At 35.9% G+C, this 27040-nt stretch overlaps 1 protein-coding gene across 2 annotated transcripts in view; it reads left to right on the top strand.

Annotated features, from left to right (window-relative positions):
- Positions 1-27040, top strand: part of RNF17 (ring finger protein 17) — a 115594-nt gene that overhangs the window by 17640 nt on the left and 70914 nt on the right. For both annotated transcript variants that reach the window (XM_086715645.1, XM_025924156.2), the window contains exons 4-14: positions 3620-3731; positions 4644-4727; positions 5914-6014; positions 11251-11422; positions 12830-12906; positions 13631-13705; positions 18289-18596; positions 19607-19696; positions 20924-21082; positions 23729-23918; positions 25267-25435. In XM_086715645.1, coding sequence (XP_086571771.1) covers positions 3620-3731; positions 4644-4727; positions 5914-6014; positions 11251-11422; positions 12830-12906; positions 13631-13705; positions 18289-18596; positions 19607-19696; positions 20924-21082; positions 23729-23918; positions 25267-25435 — 1537 coding nt within the window. The remainder of the gene's footprint in view (positions 1-3619; positions 3732-4643; positions 4728-5913; positions 6015-11250; positions 11423-12829; positions 12907-13630; positions 13706-18288; positions 18597-19606; positions 19697-20923; positions 21083-23728; positions 23919-25266; positions 25436-27040) is intronic.

Here is a 27040-nt window from a genome sequence, read left to right as displayed (position 1 = left end):
TTTTGAGGAGAATTCTTCCATTTCATCATTTTGGCTAGGTTTGTGTCTTTTACATGTTTTAATAGCTTGTTATGTGTCCTGTAACTGTGAGAACTGCTATATTAAAAAGGGGTCATACACTATCCAGGGCCTGGCCTTCAGGAGGTGTTTTTAGAGTGTGTTGGTGCACTCTGTTGTTGTGTATTTGGCTGCTCTACTCCACTGATCAGTCTTCTACAAAGCTCCTCCTTACTCATTGTGGTGGATTGTTTAGACCTTCTGACAGGTGTGCTTTGATTTTTCGTTGAAGTAACCCTGAAAGAAAGGGAAGGGGACCTGATCCCATAGAAAGAGAAAAATGAAAGGGGAAAAAGAAAAAAAAAAAACAAAACAAGCAGAGAATCAGAGAAACTATAAGTCTTAATCCAGAGAAAGAGAAAGGAAAATAAAGAAGGAGATCTAGAAAATGTGTAAAAAGAATAATGCCTGATTACACAAAGAAACAAAGCAGAGAAAGAACAAGAAGAAAATGTATATATATACATTAAGAATTGACCAAAAATCAAATTTGCAAGTATGAACCTGATTCTAAAGGAAAAAAAAGAAGAGAATATAAAGAAAAAGAAGAGAGAAGAGAAGGAAAGGAAGAGAAGAGGGGAAAAAAAGAGCAACAGACTAACATTACAAAATCACAGGACAGGGGCATCTGGGTGTCTCAGTCAGTTAAGCGTCCAACTTTGGCTCAGGTCATGATCTCATGGCTCCTGAGTTCGAGCCCTGCATCAGGCTCTGTGCTAACAGCTTGGAGCCTGGAGCCTGCTTCAGATTCTGTGTCTCCCTCTCTCTCTGCCCCTCTCCCACTCGTGCTCTGCCTCTCTCTCAAAAATAAACATTAAAAAATTAAAACTCAGGACATTTGTCTGTTGGTATCTGGGACCAGTGACTGTGCTGGTCTGGAGGAGAGGTCAGCTACCTGCTTTGGGTCAGTCTCGCTCCAGTAGATAAGCAGTTGCCAGGCACGGAGGGGTGGGGTTTAGTGTAAGTGGATCCTGCTCCATGGGGGCCACTGTCCTGTTCCCTGAAGCCCCACTGTGTTGATGATGGGGAGAAAAATGGTGACACCCCAGTCTCTCCTCCCCAGACCAGGAGTCTCAAACTATGCTGTTAAGGCAGCCCTTACAGGGTAGCATGGGCGGTGGGCTTGTCCTGCTCCACAGTTGTCCCACGCCTCCTAGGTGGTTAGCTTGGATTCAAAACCTGATGTCTTAAAGGATCCCACACCATGAAGACCCAGTTCTGGGGTAGCGCTGCTCTGCCCTGCCAATATGGCTAGCACCTGCAGGATCTTTTGTCCTTGGAGGGGCAATATACCCTCTTTCCACAGCACTCAAGGGAGGGGACTGTTCTCTCCCAATGCACCCCTGAGATTGCTACCAGGCTGGAGGACCGGCTTCTCTCCCCACTAGCACATGCACATGGTCTGGAGAGTCATGCACTTTTGAAATCTCCATTCTTCAGCTCCTAAGGCTGTTTGCAGAGTAGAGACTGGTACTCTCCGTGTTTCTCATTCCCCAGTCCGTGGTCCGGAGAGGTTTTGTTCTTGTCCTAACACAAAACTACAATCCATAGCTTCTCTTTCTCTCCCTTTCGTCTCTGTACATAAAGGGATCCCTCCCCTCCATTGCCATGCTGTTTTATGTCCCCCAATTTGCATACACACACCTCTGTCCCACCAAACTATCTCCTTCCACCTGTGGAGATTTTTCTGTCATTCCCCAGATAGATTTCCTGTGTGTTCCAAGTGTTCTGACCTCAATACAGCTGTGTTTGAGGGAGGAGGGAAACCTGGTCCCCCTACTTCTACACCATCTTAACTTCTTAAAACCTTTCCGTTTTGTTAATGGCACTGAGCATCTGTAAATCACTCTAGTTCCTCATATCCCATTCAGTTTGTCTCCTGTAAACCCTAACTTCCACAGTATCTTCCGTATTCATAATTTATCTTTCATTTCTACTTAGTCTTTTTTGACTACCTTCTTAGTACATCCATACTTTTCCCTGCTCCATGCTTCTTCATTACCTATCTAAATAAAATCCAAAATTTTTTAGACTTAGCATTCATAGTCTTTCACATGACTGCTGCAGCTTCTCTGTCTGGACTTAAATGGGTACTTCAACAGAAACCAAAAGAATAGTTATCTCTGTAGGTAGTAAACCACTTAGCTAAAGTCTGGCAGCTGGGTATTGAGAGAACCAGTGGAACTCTGGCTTACTGAGTACGAACCCCTATATTTGTATTCCTCCAGGCATTTCCTCCAAATGCTCTGTATGAAATGATTAGAATCAATCTTTAGGAATCTTTTTGGTTCCTTGTGACTCAATGGCCTCAACAAATTTGAGTCCCTGCAGAAGTCCAGCAGATGACTCACTAGGTGAGGTAGACAGAGTTTAAACAATGAGTGGTATGAATTGTGGCAGACAAAAGAAGGCCCCTCCAAAGGAGGTGGCCCATTCGCAGCTCCAGTCAATTACTTCTGTGTGTTAAGACAAATCCAGTGTTTCCAAATCTTCCTTTTTATTCCCCCAAGAGAAGATAGACATCTAGACTTCTATGTGAAATTTTCTGACTTTTTAAAACTTATATAAGTTAAATATGATTATGTGTTTGTCTAGATATATATCATATGTTGTAGTATGGTTATAAAGTGAAATTTCACTTTCGGAAGTAGATGAATCCATTTTAAGTACCCAAATTTTTTCCAAATTACTGTTTTTTTTTTAAATTCTCCATACCAAGTATACTTATGTTAGAACCTCCTATTCCCTAAATTCAGTAGATTGTGGTTTAAAATAATTGTTTATTTTTAAATAAACATCCCTTGATACATAATGTATTTCCTTCCTGATTTATCTTTAATATCTTGAAACAGGAATTTAAAAATGGACTTCTTGGGGCTAATGTATTCACATGTTTTCAAGAACATGAATACTCACTTTTCAAAGTAATTGAATGTTTAAAATTTGTCTATTTTTTCTGTAAAGGTAACATATTTAAACAACATAATTTCTTCCATAAACTATCTTAGGCTTATGACTAAGTAAGCACCTAAGAGTTTACTATATGTGAGCCAATATAGGGAGATACAAAAATAAAATAGGCAAAAAGTCTAGCATGTGTAGATAAGAAACTGAACTTTTTCTTTTCACATTAACTTACCTGGTAAATTCATTACCTTTTTGTAAATTATCCAGTCCTGTGAGTACATTCTATTAATAGCTGGCATTTGTATATAAGTAATTGAGCTTAAAGGCAGTTCAGTGGCTATCAACACCTCTACCAAAAAATAATCAGGTAAGGAGAGGTAACTAGGAGATTAAAGCACAATTTATACTGTAAGCTCTTATTTTTAGGGATTTGCTAAGAAGTTGAATTCTTGGTTAAAATTAAGTTTTATATGAAAGCCTGTTTAGCCATCGCTTCTCTCTTTGCTTATTATAAATGACTGAGAACGAACAGTACATGTTAGTATTATGTAATACATCATATGAATTATTTTTGATGGACAGTAAAAATGAGAATAGAAGGTTAAAACTGTTATATTAATGTGGCATCTGAAATAATGTACTTGACATTTTTCAGGATAAGGAATTGTTCTCAGGACTTTAAAAAGACTACTGATCAGCTAACTATTGGTTTGGAACATTCAACATCCACACACAAGACTATTTTGAACTCCTCAACTGTAATGGCGGTATGAAAAAAACGTTACTTATGAAGTAAGATGAAACCAAACATTTTTACTTTGTGTCTGGTAGCTTAATTATTGTCTCTTCTCAAGGTTCCTATAATTATACATTTTTTGGAAGCATGAAGGTAAGCGGTAAACCTATACTCATTACTTGAATCTCTTGTTTTATTATAATTATACTTGAACAATTCTTATTTCTTCCTAAGGCAGCCCATTCTCCTTTGACCAACTCTGTAGTGTTCTTGACATTTAACCATATGTAGGTTCCCTTTGAACCTAGTTATTGAATCCTATTACATGAAACTTGTATAAAGTGCAGGTTTTAAATTCTAAAGGTGATTTTTCAAATCATTTTAATGGCAGCTAAAAGGCCTAACATTTGCTATGATGATGATGGTGATGTTATTGTTGGAAGATTGAATCTTACCTGTTACTGTAAAATAATGTATTGTTTTAGTTTAAGATTAGAAATAGAATAAATTCCAAAATACTATTATTAAAGAGAACTTTGGTGATCTGGGGAATGGAGAAAGCACTTAATTTTGCTATGTTTTACTTCAAGTTTAAATTTTAACATAGCCAAATTATACTCTTCTTTAAAAACTTAATTTTTACATGTGTGTGCATTTATTGCCATGATAATTTTTTCAAAATAGTTTTAAGTTGCAGAATATTCCATTTTTTTAAAAAAGGTCTCTAAAAAAATCTGGAATACCATAATCAAAACTCTAAAATGTTAATGGTTTTGAATTTCTGGGTAAGTAGGATTGAAAGTGTTGTTTTTATTATGTTCAGACTTCTATGGTGGTCTGTTGCTTTTGTAACCAAAATTGTAGCTTGATGTTTTTGCAACTAATACAGTGTATCTAAGCATCTATTTTTATATTTGTATGTGGTCCCCCTTCCCCTTCTTAGGAAAGTAAAACTGCAGAAGAAGAAATTGAGGAAGCATTGAAGATAGCGGGCTATAATTTTGAACAATTAAGTGTTGCTGTAAAAGTAAGCATTTTGAATGATTAAAGCCTATTGTGAATTAAGGCATGTTCTTTAAATGTGTTCATTTGGATTTTTTTTTTACTGAAGTTGGAGCTTAACACTGAGTTATTGAACAGGATAATCTAATGGTAGAGAAACATACAAAAGAATGGAAAACTCCCATGGCCTGCTGAGATTGGTCTCTTAGCATTGTTGTGCTAGCAGCCTACTGAAACTGGAGCACTATTAAGGAACCACGATTCTTTCTTGCTGTGAGCTGAAGTTTGTCTTGAAAGTATCGTAGATCATCTTTCTAACATTGCGCATTACTCAGCTGAATACCCTAACACAAAGTCTTGTTCTCTTTCCTTCCTTACTCCATCCCCCAAAAGAGAGACTCACTTGGTGACAAAAGCAAACTCCTAAGCACCTAATAACAACAAATTAACAACCAAGGCAATCAAAAGAGTATAGCAGATATGGGAGTTAAGACCTCAACATATGAATTTGGGAGGGGGACAGACAAAATTCACCCTATAACAGCCTGCCCTCTGAAACCCACCTCCAGATTCATGTCCTTTTCACATGCAAAATACATTCACCCCATCCCTTCAGCATCAAGTCTAAGACCAGAATCTAATCTAAATATCTTCTAAATCAGGTATGGCTGGGGTTCAGGGTATGATTCAGTTTTTCCAACATTGGTTGTACAGGTATGGGATTGCTGTTCCTATTCTAAAAGGGAGAAATTGGAAGGAAAAAAAATGGGTCATACATCTTAAGCAATAATTGTTTGTCAAAAAGTGCAAAGATGTGGAATAGTTAACATCTTAACTCAAGTATGTTTTTTTAATATTACATATTAAGGTTCTTTCATTTAAGGAATCCTTCCAGAGACAAATTCAGCTATCCAGAGTGGCTCTTCCTGTAATGATAAAAAGGAATAAGAAATTTAGAAAACATAGTGGATTTTCTAGGCCTTTTTGCCAGTTTATTGGTACTCAGTGTCAACAAAGGTGTGATCTTGATGACAAGTAACAGAATTTAAAGTTGGAACCTTATAACTTATTCCATTTTTATCACCTAATCTCCTTTGTGTTGTTATTTTGAAAGGTCTAATAAGTACCTGTTACTTTTAAAATTATTTAAACAGTACAATTTCTATAAAATAAAAATACCAAATTAGGTCTTTGTATTATGTTCTTTCCAGATGCTTGAACACATACACAGTGAAACAAAAGCAGAGTCAGTCAGTCTTATAGAGGTTCTGGAGAAACAGTTTGATCAACTTTTTACTTCTCTTGATTCCAGGTAATAACTTAAAAATATAGATTCAGGGTGTCTGGGTGGCTCAAGTGTCCATCTCTTGATTTCAGCTGAGATCATGATCTCACAGTTCCTAGATTTGAGCCCTGTATCAGGCTCTATGCTGACAGTGCAGGGCCTGCTTGGGATTCCCTCTCTGCCCCTCCCTTGAGCATGCTAGGTCTCTGTCTCTCTCAAAATAAATAACTAAAACTTAAAAAAAAATAGAAACTCAATGAAACTGAAGTGGTTTTTTTTTGTTTTTTTTTTTAAAACAATTTTTTTTTTCAACGTTTATTTATTTTTGGGACAGAGAGAGACAGAGCATGAATGGGGGAGGGGTAGAGAGAGAGGGAGACATAGAATCGGAAACAGGCTCCAGGCTCTGAGCCATCAGCCCAGAGCCTGACGCGGGGCTCGAACTCACGGACCGCGAGATCGTGACCTGGCTGAAGCCGGACGCTTAACCGACTGCGCCACCCAGACGCCCCGAAACTGAAGTTTTTAACATTAGCTTGTCACTTTATTTCTTTGTATAAATTGAAGTAATGAGTAACTTTTGAATGAGTTTGGAAGGTAATGGGTGATTCCTACAGGTTGATGTCTACAACTTGAAAACAACAATTTGTACATTTTAAAAACTTTTTGGCTATTTGCCATCTGGTTCTAAAGCTAACTTAAATAAGCTTCTTTCTTAAAGCAGCACAGAAAATTATTTTAAAAATCTGAATCCATGTTGCAGAATTTTGCTTACTTGAAAAATGCAAACATGCTTTTTCTTCTACATCATTCCATCATTTTTCATTGTTTATTTGCATCAGAGAAAGTAATAACTAACACTCATTTCTAGACATACCACACAGTTACATATCCATCACTTTAAAAACTCTGATATACATGATCTTTAATTTTTTTCTTTCAAAATTTTATTTAAATTCAAGTTAGTTATCATATAATGTAGTTTTGGTTTCAGAAGTGGAATTTAGTGATTCTTCACCCAGTGCTCATCCCAAGTGCTCTCCTTAATGCCTATTACCCATTTAGCCCATACCCCCTACCTCCAGCAACCTTCAGTTTGTTCTCTATAGTTAAGTCTTATTTGCCTCCATCTATTTTTATCTTATTTTTCCTTCCCATCCCCTATGTTCATCTGTTTCTTAACAAAATCATATGGTGAAATCATATGGTATTTGTCTTTCTGTGACTTATTTCACTTAGCATAATACACTCTAGCTCCATCCGTGTTGTTGCAAATGGCAAGATTTCATTCTTTTTGATGCCTAATATTCCATGTATGTGTATACACACACACACATACACACACACACATATATATATATACATATATATATAGGGTGGTATTGTATACATATATATGCACCCATGTGTATGTATACGTGTATATATATATATATATATATATAGTATATGTATATATACGTATACATAATACATTTTCTTTATTCATTAGTTGATGGACATTTGGGCTCTTTCTGTAATTTGGCTATTGTTGAAGTGCTGCTATAAATATTGGAGTTCATGTGCCCCTTCAAATTGGAAAGATAAAGACAGAACTACCCTATGACTCAGCAATTGCACTCCTAAGTATTTATCCAAAGGATACAAAAATACATCTTTAATAATTTTTAATCACATTTTTTTTAATTTTTTAAAATGTTCATTTATTCATTTTGAGAGTGAAAGCATGAACGGGGAGGGGCAGAGAGAGAGAGAGAGAGAGAGAGAGAGAATCCCAAGCAGGCTTCACCCTGTGAGAGCAGAGCCCAACATGGGGCTTGATCCCACAAACAGAGATCACCACCTGAGCCGAGATCATGACCTGAACCAAAATCAAGAGTCAGATGCTTAAACAACTGAGCCACCCAGGTGCCTCCAATTTTTAATCACATTTTTCAATTCAAGAAATAGGATCATAAAAGTTTCAACATGCCAAAAGTAATATAATTAGTAACAGTATTTGTCCATGGACTCTTAGTGCTTTTTTCTTTTTTTTAATCCCATTAGGATGCCTCGGACATAGTCTTCAATATACTATGAATGAAATAGGTTGATTTCTTTAGTCTTCCATATTGGTATTATCGATATCACATGTGGTCGTTAATTATAACATTTAAGTTACAAGTCATGTGCATGCATTTTAAACTTTTTTATGGTGCAAAATATACATAACAAAGATTACCTTGTTAGTCATTTTTTAATGTCCAGTTTAGTGCCATATGATAATTTTATGTTTAACTTTTTGAGGAAACACCAAAGTTTTCCACTGTAGCTATACATTTTACATTCCCACCAGTAGTACATGGGGTTCCAGTTTCCTCACCAACAATGTTATTTTCTGGGTTTTTTTAATAATCATATCCTAATGAATATGAAACACTAATCTTGTGGGTTTTTTGCATTTTCCTCATGACTGGTTGGTTATGTTGAGTATTTTTTCATGTGCGTATTTATTCCTCATTTATATATCTTTTTTGAAGAAAAGTCTATTCAGGTCCTTTTTTTGGACTGGATTATTTATTTTGTTGTTGGGTTGTTGGGTTGTAGAAGTTCTTTATACATTAATGATATTAATCCTGTATCAGATCTGTCGTTTTCAGAGACTTTTTTCCCATTCTGTGGATTGCCTTTTCACTCTTTGCCTTTTCATGAAAGTTATTGATGAAGTTCTATTTATTTTTTTCTTTTGTTGCCTGTGCTTTTGGTGTCCTAAGAAATCATCACTGAATCTAATGTTACGAAGCTTTTGCCCTATGTTTTCTTCTAAGAATTTTACAGTTTTAGCTGTTACACTTAGTCTTTGATTGATTTCGAGTGAACTTTTGTGTATGGTATGAGAGAAGGGTCCAATTTCATTCTTTTCCATGTGAATGTCTTTTCTCAGCACCATTTGTTGAAAAGATGGTTTTTTCTCTGTTGAATGTCTTGGCATGCTTGTCAGTACTCAGTTAACCATATCTTGTGAGGGTTTATTTCTGGGATCTCTGTTCCATCAGTCTGTCTGTTCTTATGCCAGTAGCACACTTTTTTGATTACCATAGCTTTGTAGCAAGTTTTGAAATCGGGTTGTGTGAGTTCTCCAACTTTGTTCTTTTTCAAAACTGTTTTGGCAATTTGTGGTCCCTTGAGATTCCGTATGACTTTTTTAGGGTCGGTTTTTCTGTTCTGCCTGAAACATCACTGAGATTTTGATAAAGACTGCATTGCATTGTAGATTGCTTTGGGTGGTATTGTCAACAATATTAGGTCTTCCAATCCATGAATGTGGGATGTCTTTCCTCTTATTTTTGTCTTCTTTCATTTCTTTCAGTAATCTGGCATAGTGTGTAAGTGTACAGACTGTTCCCTCCTTGTCTGTTTATTCCTAACTATATTCTTTTGTGTTTTGTGTTAAAGGAATTGTTTTCTTAATTTCCTTGTCAGACTGTTAATGTATAGAAATGTGTCTAGTTTTTGTGTGTTGATTTTGTAGCCTACATCTTTGCTAAATTCATTTATCAGCCCTGCTAGTATATTTATGGCCTCTTTAGGGTTTTGTACATACAAAATCATGTCATGTGCAAAAATAGATAATTTAAACTTCTTTTCAATTTGGGTGTCTTTTATTTATTTTTTGCCTAATACTTGCTAGAACGTAACAATAATATGTTAAATAGCATTGGCCAAAACACATCCTGATCTTGCTTCTGATCTTAGTGAAGAACTGACAGCTTTTTCTCTAACTAGTGTAATGTTAGCTGTGGGTTTTTCACATATAGCCTTTACGTTGATGTAATCTCCCTCAATTCCTGTTTCTTTTAGTGTTTTTATAATGAAAGGGTGTTGAAATATGTCATCCTTTTTCTAAATTTTTTAACGTTTATTTATTATCAAGAGACAGAGAGAGACAGAGCTTGAGCATGGGAGGGACAGAGAGAGGGGGAGACACAGAATCCGAAGCAGGCTCCAGGCTCTGAGCTGTCAGCACAGAGCCTGACGCAGGTCTCGAACTCACAAACAGCGAGATCATGGCCTGAGCTGAAGTTGGACGTTTAACCGACTGAGCCCCCAGGTGTCCCTATGTCATCCTTTTTCTGCATCGATTGAGGGGATCATGTAGGGATTTTCACTTCTTTCTGCTGTGGTATTAATGTTGTGGTATTAACGTTCGTTGATTTTCATGTGTTGAATCATCTGTGCAATGTAGGAATAAATCCCACTTGGTCATGATGTATTCTCCTTTTAATATGCTGCTGAATTCAATTTGCTAATATTTTGTTGAGGATTTTGCATATAATAATCATAATCATATTTGTAGTTTTCTTGTAGTGTCTGCATACGGCTTTGATAATGCTGGCCTCTTAGAATAAGTTAGAAAGTGACGGGGCGCCTGGGTGGCGCAGTCGGTTAAGCGTCCGACTTCAGCCAGGTCACGATCTCGCGGTCCGTGAGTTCGAGCCCCGCGTCAGGCTCTGGGCTGATGGCTCAGAGCCTGGAGCCTGTTTCCGATTCTGTGTCTCCCTCTCTCTCTGCCCCTCCCCCGTTCATGCTCTGTCTCTCTCTGTCCCAAAAAAAAAAAAAAAAAAAAAAAAAGAAAGTGTTCCTAGCCCTTCAATTTTTTGGAAGGGTTTGAGGAGGATTGTTGTTAATTCTTTAAATTTTTCGTAGAATTCACCAGTGCAGCCATCTGGCCCAGGGCTTTTCTTTGATAGCTCATGGGTTGGAGCCCTGTGTCAGGTTCTGTGCTGACAGCTCAGAGCCTGGAGCCTGCTTCCGATTTCTGTGTCTTCCTCTGTCTCTGTTCCTCCTCCCACTCATGCTCTTTCTCTTTCAAAAATAAATAAACATTTAAAAAAATAAAAAAATAAAATCTTATTGTATATTTATGTGTTATGTGTGTGTTGATGGAAATTTTAAAATGTGAAGGCACATCACTTTTGAGAAATGAATACAAATGGGTCTTTGAAATGGCACAAGTGATTACAAGATAGGATTTCTCTTTTAGGTAGAATCATCTTGGGTCTGTCTTCTGTAATTCTGTGACATGACAATTATATCCTGCTTTTTCTGTAGTTACCCATACATAGTTTTCAATTGTAATACATTTCAGTTGAATTGAATGCCTCATTTACCATGTTCATAAACTAGTGAAATTACCCTTTTGTTACTACTCATGTACTATAGACTTACTTTCATGTGCATATTTATAAAATGCTGTAAAATAATTTTGGGATCTTATATGAAGGAAAAAGAACCTGTGTGAAGAAGTAGTAAGAAATACAGATGATTATCTGTCAAATGTAATAATGGCTAAAAGCTACATTGAAGAGAAAAAAAATGATTTGGCTGCAGCTATGAAGATAGCAAGAGAGTTAAAATCAGCACCTTCTTTAAGGACTTATTGTGACCTGAATCAGGTAATTTTAATAGATCATAATATAAATTATTTCTGAAGTGTATTATTTTACATGCTTTGGAATATACTGTTTAAGACTTAAGAAGAATATATTTTTAGATTATCCTAATTTATTTGGCCTCAATTCTTAGTTTGAATTCTAAGACAAACATTAATTTATTTAGCCTTTTGTTATTTACCAGTTAGGGAAATGGTTCAGTAAGGTCTTTATAACACACAATCCGAAAGCAAGTAGGGTGACATTGAGTTGAAAATTGATGTTCCTAAGACATTTGAATAAAAAATGAGGATATATAAGGGCAGCAAACTTAATGGGACTTGTTTTTCTTTTCATGATATGAATTTAGATATGTCTGTCAGCTTGTAAAAACTTAATTCAAAAGACGCCTGGTGGCAGTTGAGCGTCTGACTCTTGATTTGGGCTCAGGTCATGATCCCAGGGTCACAGGCTCAAGCCCTGCATTGGGCTCTGTGCTGAGCATGGAGCCTGCTTAAGAGTGTCTGTCTCTCTGTCTCTCAAAAAAAAAAAAAAGTCTCTCTCTCCCCCCCCCCCTTCTCCCTCATTCATGCTCTGCTTGCTTTCTCTCTCTCTAAAATAAAATTTAACTTAAAGATCTCATTCAGGGTTTTTCCCCCTTCTTCCTGCCTCTCTGAATATGCAGGTCAAGAGACAGGGTGTGTCCAGTATGTCCTGTCATCTATCCAGGTGCCTAGGGAGCATAGTTGGGCAAAAATAAAAACATGTTTCTGATGAGATTGTTTGACAAGACAGGGTTAACCATTGATCTTTTTTTCTGAGTTCTACCTTGCTCTCTTTGGATATAGATCCTACTCTATTGTCTTTGAATCCTCATGGCCTCATTTCCCACAGATAAGCATGTGTTTGGGAAGAACTGAGGTATAAAATAGAAGCCATTGGTTTTTCTGCCTTCAAAGTCTATAAGTGAAGGGTGAAGAGTTTGCCACCATCTTACTTGGTCAGGCCTCTCTCCAGTTGTATTACACATGAGGCATTAGGAGGTGTAAAAAAGTGATAAGATTTGGTCTTCTCCCTAGTTAGATTCATTAAGAAGATGAGGCAAAAAAGACATTTGAGGATAGCAGTGCAAGTGCAGAGTGAATCTGATCAGAATTTTCTGTGATTACATAACTATATTCTATTTGTTAACTACTGTCTTTTGTTGTTATCTGTTATTTATATCTCTAAAAGATTTTAAATTTCGTTAGGGAAAAAATTCATAAACACTTGATTTGCTCTCATTGGATGCCTAAAATCAAACCTTGAACACATTAATTAGTAAAACACTTATTAAAGGATATAGTTTTAATTCTAAAATCTTAATTTGTTTTAGCGATAATTATTTTTTAAAAATTTCACATCTGAGTAACACTTCTCTTCTGATTCTAGATTATCCGTACTTTGAAATTAACATTTGAGAGTGAATTGTTACAAGTTAGCACTCTAAAACTAAGGAATTCTCCCAGGTAAGAAGTTATAACTCAGGAGAACATAACAATTAAGTATAAAATGTATTAGAGCCTAGATTTATTAAATAGCAAGCAATTATAAATTGAAATTTGGGTCACAAATGTTTCCCAAATTAACAACCATATAATGTAATAGTAACTTATACATTAGAAAAAAATTGTTATATGATATTTGTCTTTCTCTGACTAATTTCGCTGAGCATAATACTCATATGAGGACTTTAAGACACAGAACAGATGAACACAAGGGAAAGGAAGCAAAAATAATATAAAAACAGGGAGGGGAACAAAACAGACTCTTAAATATGGACAACAAACAGGGTTACTGGAGGGCTTGTGGGAGGGGAGATGGGCTAAATGGGTAAGGGACATTAAGGAATCTACTCCTGAAATCATTGTTGCACTATATGCTAACTAACTTAGATGTAAATTTTAAAAATTAAATATAAAAAAAGGAAAAAGAAAAAAATTGTTGTCTTTTAGGGTTTTTAATGTCAGCAACTGACTTTTAAAGAAAGTAACAAATTTGTATTAGAGCATTTAAAAATGTTCTGTCTTTTAGAGTTTAATGTCAGCAACTGACTTTTATAGAAAGTAATAGTAAAAGTATAAGAAGTAATAGTTTACTTTTATAGAAAGTAATAATCAGTTCAGCTGACTTTTAGAGAAAGTAATAAACTTGGATTAGAACATTTACTTACATGCTAGTGTTTTATTTCAGGTTGAATATGAATTGTAGTGAGATCATCTGTATGTTCAACAATATGGGAAAGATTGAATTTGAGAGCTTAACAAAGTAAGTATAAGAATGGCAACATGCCATTAATATCTGATAGAGTCTAAGAGGCAGAAAAATTACCTAAGAGACAGGAAAATTGATGTGTTGTATGTATGATTCAAAAGCTGTAAAATAATATAAAGGGCAACGGTTTCTATCTATTAAATTCTGTGTGAGATATTTAAGAATGAAACGACCTGGAATCAGTATTAAATGATATATATGTGAAAGTTATCTTTGAGATTCATTCGTTCAGACAGGATTGAACACTGATTTTGTTCTAAGCACTAACATGCTAAACATTATATATGTCAGAGAAGTTACAATAAGTAGAGGATGACATATGTAAACAATAAAGTGAATAATTGCTATGATAGTAATATATACAGAATTTAATGGAGATGCAAAGGAAAGGAATGGTCCATTTTTAGTGGTAACAATCGATTTGGGAAAAGGAAAATTTTATCTATGAAAAATGACTAACAATTGGAAAGGCAATCAAAAAGGAGGGACGCATCATAACAGAAAGAAAGGTATGGTCAGTGAGATAACATACTACATTCAAGGAACTGCATATATAATTTCACTTGGTAGACGATACATATAAGCTAAATCCTGAAGACTTTGTATGCTGTGCAGCAGTTTGGACTTTTTTTTTCTACATCCATGTTATCCAGTATGGTATCCATTAACCACATGTGCCCATTTAAATTTAAGCACAAATTAATTAAAACAAAGTTAAAAGAAAAAATTGGAAGGGTGCCTGGCTGGCTCAGTCGGTAGAGCATGTGACTCTTGATCTTGGGGTCATGAGTTCGAGCCTCACGTTGATCGTAGAGATTACTTAAAAAAAAATTGAAAAATTGGATTCCTTAATTGTACTAGCACATTTCAGGTGCTCAGTAGTAGCCACTTGTGGTTAGTAGCTACCATGTTGGACAGTCCCACACTTGCATTATCATGGAAAGTTCTATTGGACAGCACAGCTATAGACAGTTGAAAACCACTAAAAGATGATTTCAACATGAAAATAAAATAATTTGAATTTTAAAAAGATAACTTTGGTGGCTATTTATAGGATTATTTGGAAAGGAGTATGAGGCTTGAGGCTGAAGGATCAGTGGGGCTATTGTATCAATAGTCTCAGCAAATGATGAGAAACGAAACATAGGTAGTATCACTAGAGAGCAATAGATATGACAAATGCTAAGTAGGGAAAATTGATAAAACTTATTGTTTGAGTGTGATAAATGAGGGAAAGAGAAGCATCCTTTACAGGCTTGGCTTTGGTGATTAAGTTGATGGATTGGTATTCACCAAGATTGGGACTACAAGAAGAAAATTTGGGAGTTGGGGATAGTAGACATGTTGAGTTACTGTTGTTGATGAGATGTATGGGGGAAAATGTCCAGAGAGCAGTTAGCTACATGTGCTAAAACTTAAGAGAAGGTCTTGAACTTGATTCTAGGTTTAGGATTAGTCAGAATACAGATGGTTTAGAAACCCACCGAAAGAAAATAAGTTCATTCAATTTTAAGTGGTATGTGTCCAGGGGAAATCATCCCTCAGGGAGCATCACATTCATTACCTTCTAGAGTTTAGCCCACAGTGTTAAAAGGTCAGGAACAGACATGAGCAGATCTGCTTTAAGCCAGGTAAACTCCTGTAAGCCAAATTCACAAAACTGAATGCCAGTTTAGCCAGAATGCTAGTTTATTAACTTAATGGACAAATACAATTGCCACAGGGACTAGGATACTTGTGTTGGGATTCTTTTCTAGTCCAGACAGGCCTAAGAAGTGAAATTATCAAAAATTTCTTTGTTTGGAATAAAGGGGAAAAGATTAATCAAGTAGCTTAATAGCATTAGGCTTAGATAGTGCATTTCTTACCTCAGAGGAAAGACCCTGCCAGAGGTCTAGAGTGCCAGTTCTTGGGCTCAGGGCATCTTCCCCCAGGTGTGGAGCCCTGTACCATATTTGTCTGTGACCTTACTTTTGTGCTTCCATGGATAATCATCAGTCTTTGCAATGAATACATTCTTCTAGATATTTCCATAACTTGAATATTGTCACTATTGAACATTTTTAGTATCAAAAGCTATTCTGTCTCTTTAAGAGTCTGCATATATCTTGTTTTGATTTTAAATTTAATTCAGAGTAGTCTTAAATTTTTTCCTAGTTTTAAGAGAAAGTACACTGTAATCTGCTTCTACTTATTACAGGTGGTAATTAAACAATGGGTTTGCCCAGGAAGAGTAGGTACTGACATAAGTCAAGGACAGTACCTTGGAAAAATATTAAATTTTAAAACTGAAAAAGGGCAACCTGCAAAAACAAAACAAGATTGAGAAGGAGTAGGCAGAGGTTGAAGAACAAATGGGAGCAAGTGGTGCTCTAGAAGTCAAAGGAGGAGTTTGAGACTGGACTTGGTGGACAGTGTTAAATATCCCAGGTCAAATGAGAGTTGTTATAAAAAGGAATGTGTGGTTTGCAAAGTTGTGTACATATACATATCCTCAGATATACATATCTTTTGAATTCAACGTGTATTCAAAGCATACCTTTTGTTGGAAGAAACAGATAATGTGTCATTGCTGAATCTAATTGGCCTTGTTAGTTCTTATTTCTAAAATGCTTTTTATTTTTTTATTTAAAAAAATTACTTTTAAGTTTATTTATTTTGAGAGACAGAGCAGAGGAGGGGCAGAGAGAGAGGGAGACAGAGAGAATCTCAGGCAGCTTTTGTGCTGTCAGCCCAGAGCCCAACGCAGGGCTCAAACTCATGAACCATGAGATCATGACCTGAGCTGAAACCAGAGTCCAACACTTAACCGACTGAGCCACCCAGGCACCCCTGAAATGCCATTTATTTATTTATTTACCCATCCCAGCTGAGGATTTATTGGCATAAATGCAACCATATCAAAACATAAGTTAAGAAAAACACAGTCACAATGTGCCCCCTCCTCCCAGCCCAGGCCCCTAAAACCCCCTTCTGAGAGAGGGAAGGAAAGGAAGAGGGAGCCCCCAAACTGCCTAGGAATGCCGCAGCCCCTGGGCCCGTGCAGGGCCAGCCCGGCCAGGGTGGCAGAAGCCGGATGCCGCCCTAGCGCATCCGGTAGTCAGTGGAGCAGGACAGCTCGCACAGCTGGCCCTTGAAGTCCAGATCGATGGTGAAGTCCAGGTCGCAATTATTCTTGGCATTGGGCCACATGCCAGTGGTGCCAAAGATCTCCTTGCCCGTCTTCACGGTCAGGTAGTCTTCCATGTAGAGCACGGTCTGCTTCCAGCCCTAAAATGTTTTCTCAGTGATGATCTGTGATGAAGCTAAATTCGTAATGGGTTAACTAAAAGACAAGCTTTTTGAGACTCCATCTCATTTCTTTGATAGAATTTCTGTACTTGTAGATTTGATAGCCTAAATTTATGTGGATATGTGAAGAAGATAGAAAAACATGGAGTCAACCATATAAACGATTAGCTGTAGGTTAGTGGCTACCAAATAATACCTCCTAAAGGGTTCAGACTAAAGGTGGTTTTTAGGCTAGGTGGAGATTTCTAATGATCTGTTCAGGATTGTACCCTTCACTGTTTCCTATACTTTATTTTTAAGCTAGGGAATTAGAAGAAATAACCATAATTTAAAATCAAACAGCTAAGCCAAATCACAATGATTTTTTAAGCCTATATTCACTGTTTTTTAGGACTAGAAGATTATGACATGACTGTATCAACTTTTTCCTTCAGCTTCTCATTGATTATACCTCTTGTTGACCTTTTAAAACCCCTAGGTTTCTCTTAAAAACTGAGAATAAGCTGAGGGTTGATGGGGGGTGGGAGGGAATTGAGGGTGGGTGCTGGGCATTGAGGAGGGCACCTGTTGGGATGAGCACTGGGTGTTGTATGGAAACGAATTTGACAATAAATATCATATTAAAAAAAAAAACTTAGGTTTGCTTAGGGCTGGGAATGGGCAAAAGTTCCTTCTGGGTTCTAAAATTAGATTAAAATGTTCTAAAATTAGATTATGGTGATGGTTGCACAACTGTAAATTTAGTAAAAATGATTGAGTTTCATGTTATGCAAATTATACATCAGTAAGGCTATGTAAAAGATACTTCTGAGGCACCTATACAGCTTTACCTTTTTATATGTGTCATGGTATTTTTTTAAGTTTATTTATTTTGAGAGAGAGAGCATGAGCAGGGGAGGGAGAGAGAGAGAATCCCAAGTAGGCTCCACAGAGCCAGCACAGAGCCTGATGTGGGGCTCAAACTCATGAACCACAAGATAATGACCTGAGCCAAACCAGGAGTTGGATGCTCAACTGACTGAGCCACCCAGACACTCCTATATGTGTCACCTTATTAACTGTCGTGTGAATAGGAAATGACTTGAATGTAGATACAAAAAATTTATGAAACAATTTAAAGTAGCCATATGCCTATGTATTTTTTTCCTCCCAACTTTTATTTATTCCAGTTAGTTAACATGCAGTGTAATACTCGTTTCTGGTACAGAATTTAGTGATCTATCACATACTTCCAACACTCAGTGCTCATCACAAGTGTTCTTAATACTTGTCTATTTTTTAAACAGACGTAATCCCCAAGAAAATGAAATGGAACAGAATGTTCAAAAGCAATGTAATCATAAAAAGGAATTTTCTTGTCATGATACATACCCATCACAAGAAAAGAAAAAGATTGACGTGTCTTTCCTAACTAATGAAGCCCCACCATGTTCTTTGCAATGGGAAACCCATGATGTGCATTTAGAAGCAGAAGATTTCCAGCCACAGAAAGAGGTTGTTGCAACACCATCCCCTAAAACCATTACTATTCTGCCTCAGATGGGATCTAGCCCTGATGTGATAATTGAAGAAATTATTGAAGAAAACCTGGAAAGTGAGTGAAAATACAAAAGCAAGGAAACAATATGTCTGTAATTAGAAACAAAATTAGTCCCTATATTTAATAGAAACATAGTGCTGTTATCTTATACCTTCTTCATTGTGAGTTAACATCCATTGATTCCTTGTCCCTGCTTTCACATTTTCCAGAGTTAGGATAATTTTTATTTTTAATGCAATAATCTAAACTCTAAGATGTTAATTTAATGTTTGGTTTAATTGAAGTATTTGACTTTTTTGTGTTCTACACATAAACCTTATATAAAAAATGAAGATACTTGTAGAAACGATCTCATGTCTTTGTCCTTAAAGAATAGCTTCTCCTAAATCTTTGTTCTGAGATATAGTCTGTTATAAAAAATTGTTTAAAGATATAACCTGTTACATAATCTGAAATAAAATCTGTCATGAATATAATAGCATCTATTTTGTAACATTTCAATGTATCATAATACTTTGATTAGATTTACAATGTTGTATTCTCCCCATTAACTACTACTACTGTGTAGTTATATTACTGGTCTTCTTTAGGACCATTTTCAAGTTCCATTTTAGTTCTCTTCCACCCACCACTTCCCAGTCTGTTTCATTGGTTGATTCTACAGAATGACATTTTGAATGAAACACCGGGGGGGGGGGGGGGGGGGGGAGGGGAAGGAACATGTTTTCAGTTGTTTCTATTGTATTTTATCACTGAAATCTCAGTGAGTTAAGAGATCTGTTATCCATCACTTCTCAGTCTGTTTCATTGGTTGATTCTGCAGAATGACATTTTGAATGAAAAAAAAAAAAAAAAGGAGGAGCATGTTTTCAGTTGTTTCCATTGTATTATTATCACTGAAATCTCAGTGATTTAAGAAATCTATTATGACTTTACCTACTGATAACAAGGAGTCTTACCATTCCAGTATTTTGCCAATTCAAGTACAGCTTTTTAAACAGTAGTATACCATTGTCAACTTAATAAAACTAGTACAATTGCCTTTATTTCCTATTTTGATGAAGCACGCTTCACAGATTATCTTGTGGAAACACCTAGAGATCCAAAAAAGCCTTTTCAGAAAAAATCATCTTCCGCTGTTGGATCAAAAGCAGGTACTTTAACAACTCTGAACTTGATGTTGTGGAGTTTGCTGTACGTAAAGTAACTCTTACATAGTATGAAGGCAGCGAGTAAAATGAATATTACTATCAACTAAAACTTCTTCCTTTTGAATATTAAAGGTTTTGGCTGTTATTGGCAAAAATGTTTCTGAAATTTATAACACTTCTGTCAACTGTCTCCCCAGTTATACATATTTATCTCTTTACCCCATATTCAATATGGATATTATTCTTTGTGATCTGTATTGGATAGTTAAAATGATCCACTTGTTCAGTTTTTATCATCTGTCTATACTTGACTGTCTCCAATTCCACTCCTCCTAGTTTTTGAGTTTTAAACATTTTTACTAAATGAAACATCTACATTGTTCAAAAATTATATATTAAAATACTGTGGAATTTTTACCTAACTGTTCCCATTTCATTCGGTCCTTCTTTCCCTTCCACAGTTTCTTTATGCATATACAAATACACATATATTATTTTTCTAACTTGTTTTTATACAAAAACATAGCACACCGTGCACACTGTTCTGTTCTTTTAATTCCTTTTTTTGTGTGTGTGTAACATTATATTCTGAACATCTTTTCAGTAGCTACACTTGGCTTCATTACTGCTGTAAACAGAATATTTTTTTCTTTTATTCTACCCTCACTACCACCCCCAGCTTCCACCAAAACATGTATCTCTTCCCCTAAATGGTGCTTAGTATTTGGCTTTGCCCAGATGTTTTTTCACCCCTTTCTAGCCAGGTAAGATTTGTGATTCAGAGTATCTATGAGCTAATTATTAGTTCTTTGGATATAGTATAAACAGGATTTTTTGAGATATGCAAGAAGTCTATTTAATATCAATGGAGTTCTGAGTTCCAAAATATCCATAAATAAACTGATGTTTTGTTGTAATATGATAGAGTTATAGCATATCTTGACTTCAGCATCTAACTACCACGTGAACTACAATTCCACTTAAAATACCTGGCATGTAAAATAAAATAGTTGCAGTTCAGGTTATGCTAAAGGATTTAATGTTGGTAGTGGGAACTTTATCAGTCTAGTTACTATTTTGGGTTTGGACTTCTTTTTGTGGGGCTTAAGTATTCTAGAGTTTTCAATGCCACAAGACAGTTAATATTCTTTTAGAGGATATTGCATTCAGTTTTTGTGAATTCATTCCTAACTTATGATTTGTTAATATGGGTTAAATATTCTTATCTAGGTTCTCCAGAGCTAGTTTTTGTAAGCCATGTAATACATCCTTGCCACTTTTATGTCCGGAAGTATTCACAAATTAAAGATGCAACAGTACTGGAAAAGAAGGTCGATCAGTTTTGCAATAAGAGTTTACACCTTGATCCTTCAGACCTTTTGGAGCTAGGTAATGAAATATTACTCCAAGCTAAAATATCAAGTTTATGTAAATATTATATAGTATTTGGCCAACCCTTATAGGCTAACCCTTATAGACCTTTTATAATACAGATTTGTTCCAGAAGCATAAAAGTTTTATAAGAGGGGTGCCTGGGTGGCTTAGTCAGTTGAGTGTCTGACTCTTGATTTCGGCTCAGGTCAGGATCTCACAGTCTGTGTGATCGAGCCCTGTGTCAGGCTCTGCGTTGACAGTGCAGAGCCTGCTTGGGTTTCTCTCTCTCCCTCTCTTTCTGCCCCTCTGCTATTTGTGCTCTCTTTGGCTCTCTCTCAAAATAAACTTAAAAGTTTTGTAGTGATATAATTTTATTTAGGTAAGTTAGCTAAATATTGACTGCTGAGTGAAGTATATATAAAACCTCAATTACAGAGTGAAAGGAGTTATTTTTTTTAATTACAAAGCCCATCGCAGGTTATGTAGTTTGCTTCCCTGTCTCCAGGGAAAATTGGCCTCTAACACGATTCCTTGTATTGTGGCTGTTAGTCCCTTGCTGTCCACATGTGAATATTGAGGATGTCATTAAGCACTTAGATGAGATGCAGGAGAACACCGGTACCTGTTTCCTAGGACCCCACAGAGGGTAGTATATTTTGAGGGTACCCACGCTGAGGGTTTGTGTAATTTGCCATAATTTAGGGTCTTATTGCAAATGTTTTCCTTATAATACATTGACTAAATTTGATTATAATAAGACAAAGCTATTATTTGTTTGATTTATTAACAGAGTGAGAAAACTATCTATTAATAGCAATCAATGCCTATGTATAATACCAAAAAGTATTACCTGTTTAGTTATATAGTACTTTAAAAGTGTGACTAACTCTCAGCTTATCTGTGTAGCTTCTCAGAATATTCAAAAATTAGGATTATCGTATACTTCTGACAAAAATTAATAGTAATTTTTAACTTTAGATAACTTTTAACTGTTGAGTATCTAAGAAGAAAGAAATGTTGTATTAAACTTAACTTTTATGGCTACAAGTAATTCTCTAAAATTTAATACATGTCCAAAAGAGTTCAGCTTAGATTCAGAAAATTTTCTAAAAAAGCCAAAAAGTCATTCATTGTTTTCAATTAAGGACAATTATTATTTCAAGGCAAATAAATTTGCATGACTTAAGTACCTATATTTTGAGTAATGAGTGATAAGGGAAGAAATGTGAAATGATACTTCAGGAGGATATCCTTTTGTTCCTTTTTCCTACATATGCTCTTCACTGCAAAGGACAACAAATGTCTTCAATATCTTTTAACTTACCTATCAAAAAAGAATGGTTTGGGGCTCCTGGATGGCTCAGTCAGTTAAGTGTCTAACTCCTGATTTCGGCTCAGGTCATGATCTCATGGTTTGGGAGTTCAAGCCCCACATCAGGCTCTGCACTAGTGCAGGGATTTTCTCTATCTCTCTCTCTCTCTCTCTCTCCCTCCCTCCCTCCCTCCCTCCCTCCCTCCCTCTCACGCATGTGCCTTATCTTTCTCTCTCTGAAAGTAAATGAATAAATAAACTTAAAAGAATGGTTTAATAGTGTATAGTTTAAAACTAAGAATAATTGGTTACGTAGTGTATCTACCTAAGAGAAACGTTGATGATAATCTTTAAGCCAAAATAATTGGTTACGTGGTACATCGACATGAGAGAAAGGTTGATGATAATCTTTAGGCCAAATAAACATTTTGGTTAGAACTAAAATTAAAAGGTTGCCCTAATGTGCCTCTCAACTATCCTATTTTTATTAGCATGTCCAGAGGGGATTATACAGGATCCCTCTGTATATAATCAGTGGTCAGATCTACCAGTTTATCTCAGATAGGTAACTTAGTTGTTAAGAGGATGGACTCTAAGACTACTTGGATTCTCCTCCTACCTCTTTGCCACCATCTCCATAGGGTTGTTGTGTGGAGTAAGTAAATTCAAACGTAATGTACTGAGAACATCACTAAGATCATAGTGAGCATTCAAATTCAGGCCTCCTTCTTTCTTGACATTTTTTCCTGGTTATTAATTTGTAATTCATCTGATCTCTCCCTAAGGTCTTCCTCTGCTGCTGTGTCCTTGGTTCATCTTCCCCTTCTCTGAACTCCCAGTGTGTGTTTAATTTTGGCATGTCACATACTGCCTTTCATTGTTTCTTTACTTTCATTCCTCTTTATCAAGAGAAGGTAATTGCTTCTTCCTTTATGCTCCCAAAGTATTTTACAGATTTCAGCATTTATATATCTGTACATCTGTGTGTGCACACGCATGGATAGAAAATTTTTATTGTTGTAAGTACAATCATTTGCCCATCTCTTTTTCTTTCTTGAGCTTCTTGATGGCAGGATGGTCTCATTCATCTTTGGTATAGTTCATAAAACATAGGTCTTCAATAAGAGACTGCTAACCTTGTTTTTAGCTCCCTATTTAGCTATATAACAGAAACTATCACAGTATACTACCTTTATTTTTTTCATAGCACCTGACATGTATATGTCCTCAGTAAATAAATGAATTAAGATTTCTTCGTGATGAAACTGATATATGTGTTCGTAAGTTAGAGCTTATTAGGTATTTTTCTCCATAAATACCGATAATGATTTGTCTTCCTCATTATTTAGGTGCAAGAATATTTGTCAACAGTATTGAAAATGGAATGTGGTGTCGAGGAACTATCACTGAATTAATTCCAATAGAAAGCGAAAATATTAGAAAATTTTGTAGTCCAACCAAATTCTCAGTCTGTGAAGTTGCACTAATACAAATATTCATGGTAGATTTTGGAAATTCTGAAGTCCTAATTGTTACGGGGTATGATGTTTTATAGTTGTTACATGTTTCTGGCCTGTTGATCATGGGGGTGGGATACTAAAGAATAAAGGAAATTGAAAATGGGGATAGAGAGGAGTAATTTATCATTCTTCACTTCTAAGGCATATAATTTGGCTCTATAATTTGTTTTACTAATTACTAAATTAGTGAAGTATTATCATTTATCAATGTTACTAGGTGACGAGCTAGTAAAAGGAGATTTTTTTTTAATTTTTTTTTTCAACGTTTATTTATTTATTTTTTTGGGACAGAGAGAGACAGAGCATGAATGGGGGAGGGGCAGAGAGAGAGGGAGACACAGAATCGGAAACAGGCTGCAGGCTCTGAACCATCAGCCCAGAGCCCGACGCAGGGCTCGAACTCACGGACCGTGAGATCGTGACCTGGCTGAAGTCGGACGCTTAACCGACTGCGCCACCCAGGCGCCCCAAAGGAGATTTTTGATGTAACCCAAACTTAAGTACTTTTCTGTGTTGCTTCAAAACAGGGAATGATGCACAAAAGTATTTCCTTTAAATAAAGTATTACAACTAGCTGCAGGATGACTCAGTAAAATTTTAAATCAGACTTCTATAATTTTATCAGTGCATATTGAAGTGGCATAGTGTCTAACCGTCGGTATTCAAAAATATTTCTCTCAGTCTTCTAGGAAAATAAAACAAAAATGATAAAATAATAAAAATAAAACTGAAAATGTTTCTATAGTAAGGACCACTATTAACTATAAAATGGTCACTATCTAATGGCCATAGCTTTATAAATAAATAGATTTCTGTTTGAGGACATCATTATCCCCTTTAAATTTAAGCCAAATAGAAATATGAAAGACAATTCAGATTAAGTCAATTGAGATTTAATTCTATAGAGAAAAATCAATGTCTGTAGTTATAAAAACTAGGTTAAAGCTATGCAGTAAGTATGAATCAGAGTATAACTTTCTGGAAGATTCAGCTTAAGGAGACTATCCTTAGAAATGCATACCTGTTTTGGGGCGCCTGGGTGGCGCAGTCGGTTAAGCGTCCAACTTCAGCCAGGTCACGATCTCGCGGTCCGTGAGTTCGAGCCCCGCGTCAGGCTCTGGGCTGATGGCTCAGAGCCTGGAGCCTGTTTCCGATTCTGTGTCTCCCTCTCTCTCTGCCCCTCCCCCGTTCATGCTCTGTCTCTCTCTGTCCCAAAAATAAACAACAAAAAAAAAAAAATAAAAAAAAAATGCATACCTGTTTTGACAGTAAATTATATTTAAAAAAAAAATGCATACCTTTTATGGAGGAAAGCAAATTTGTGTTTCAAGTATTATTTTCAATAAATACCACTTGAATTCTTCTAGAGTTGGTGATACCCACGCAAGATCAGAACACACTGCTGAGCAGCATATAGTAATAAATGACTTATGCCTAGTTCTTAGGAAGTCTGAACCGTATATTGAAGAGCTGCTGAAAGACATCCAGCCGTTAGCACTGCCATGCTCATTGAAAGACATTGTTCCACAGAATTCAGTAAGTGAGACTTAAATTATTTCTTCTTTGGGGGCTAAATATTCCAATTTTAGCTATGTATTACCAGTCAGATTGCAAAGTGTAAGTTCGAGGCACCAATTGTCTTGTAAGTACATTTTGCATAATAAACTATCAGTGCCAGTAAAAAAGGAAATGAACTTCAGGTTCCATAATTAGAAATATTCTTAGTGGGAAATTGAGTTGAATAAGCATATATGCGTGGAATGATAGATGAAATATCCAAATAAACCACTAAATTTGAGTCAGATGTGGAGAGAAAAATTTTTAAATATAGTGTAGTGTGAGTTTCCATTTCTTTACTATTTTTGTGGCACTTTGTTCCTTAGTTGTAGCCCATATCACATATTACTTTGCAGTATTTAGGAAAAATTTCATAAATATTTAAGCATAAGTACTTGCATATTTACTTGCATTGTCTATTCCCCAGCAAGACTCAACAACTCCTACAAGACAGGAATTGTGTGTAAGAATATATGTTAAACTGTTACATTATTATGAAATCTATGAAAGCAGGAGTCTGTGTCTTTGCCCATCATTGTATTCCCAGCACATAGCAGATTACCTAGCACATAGTAGGCATTCAACATATATTTGGAAGAATGAATAAATAAAAAGTAAAAGGAAATATATCACACGCGGTGTTTTCCTCAAAATGGTAAAATTGGTTTAAATTTTGTCTTTTGTAATTTTTGGCATTTTCTGAGTTGGCTTTAATTTTATAACCTTTAGAAAGAGGTTTTATTTTTTAAGAAACATGTAGCTTTTTCAAAATTTGAGCATAGTTGGCACACACAGTTACATTAGTTTCAGGTATACAACAGAGCGATTCAACAGCTCTGCTGGAGGTATCACAATTCCAGATTTCAAAATATACTACAAAGCTATACTAATCAAAATAGTAATGGAACAGAATAGAGAACCCAGAAATAAGCCCATGCTTATAAGATCAATTAATCTATGACCAATGAGGCAAGGATATACAATGGGGAAAAGACCGTCTCTTCAATAAATGGTGCTGGGAAACTGGACCATTTTCTCATACCATGCACAAAAAGAAACACAAAATGAATTAAATTCCTAAATATGAGACCTGAAGCCATAAAAGCCCTAAATAAAACATAGTAATTTCTTTGACATCGGCCAGAGTAACATTTTTCTAGATATGTCTCCTCAGGCAAAGGAAACAAAAGCAAAAATAACATATTTGGAACTACACCAAAATAAAAAACTTTTGCACAATAAAGGAAGCCATGAACAAAACGAAAAGGCAGCCTGTTGAATGGAAGAAGATATTTGCAAATAATGTATCTGATAAGGGATTAATATTTAAAATCTATAAAGAACTTAACACCAGAAATGTATAGTTTTAACTCTTAAAATTTACTTTAGGTATGGTGGGGGGGACTTAAAGATTCAAAGATCAACTTAAAATTTTTTTAAATGAGTGAATACTTATCCTTACTGTTTAAGTAGCATGTACCTCCTATATTCCTAGTTAACGGAAACTCAGTTAACTGATGATTACAGATATCTTGATTGCATTACATGGCTCCCATTATACTTTCAAAATTACCTTTTGAATTT

The sequence above is a fragment of the Puma concolor genome, chromosome A1 (genome assembly GCF_028749965.1).
Source record: "Puma concolor isolate L17-30 chromosome A1, mPumCon1.1.hap2, whole genome shotgun sequence".
Classification (NCBI taxonomy): Eukaryota; Metazoa; Chordata; class Mammalia; order Carnivora; family Felidae; genus Puma; species Puma concolor.
The sequence above is the reverse complement of the archived record's forward strand: the minus strand, read 5'-3'. Positions and strand labels throughout refer to the sequence as shown.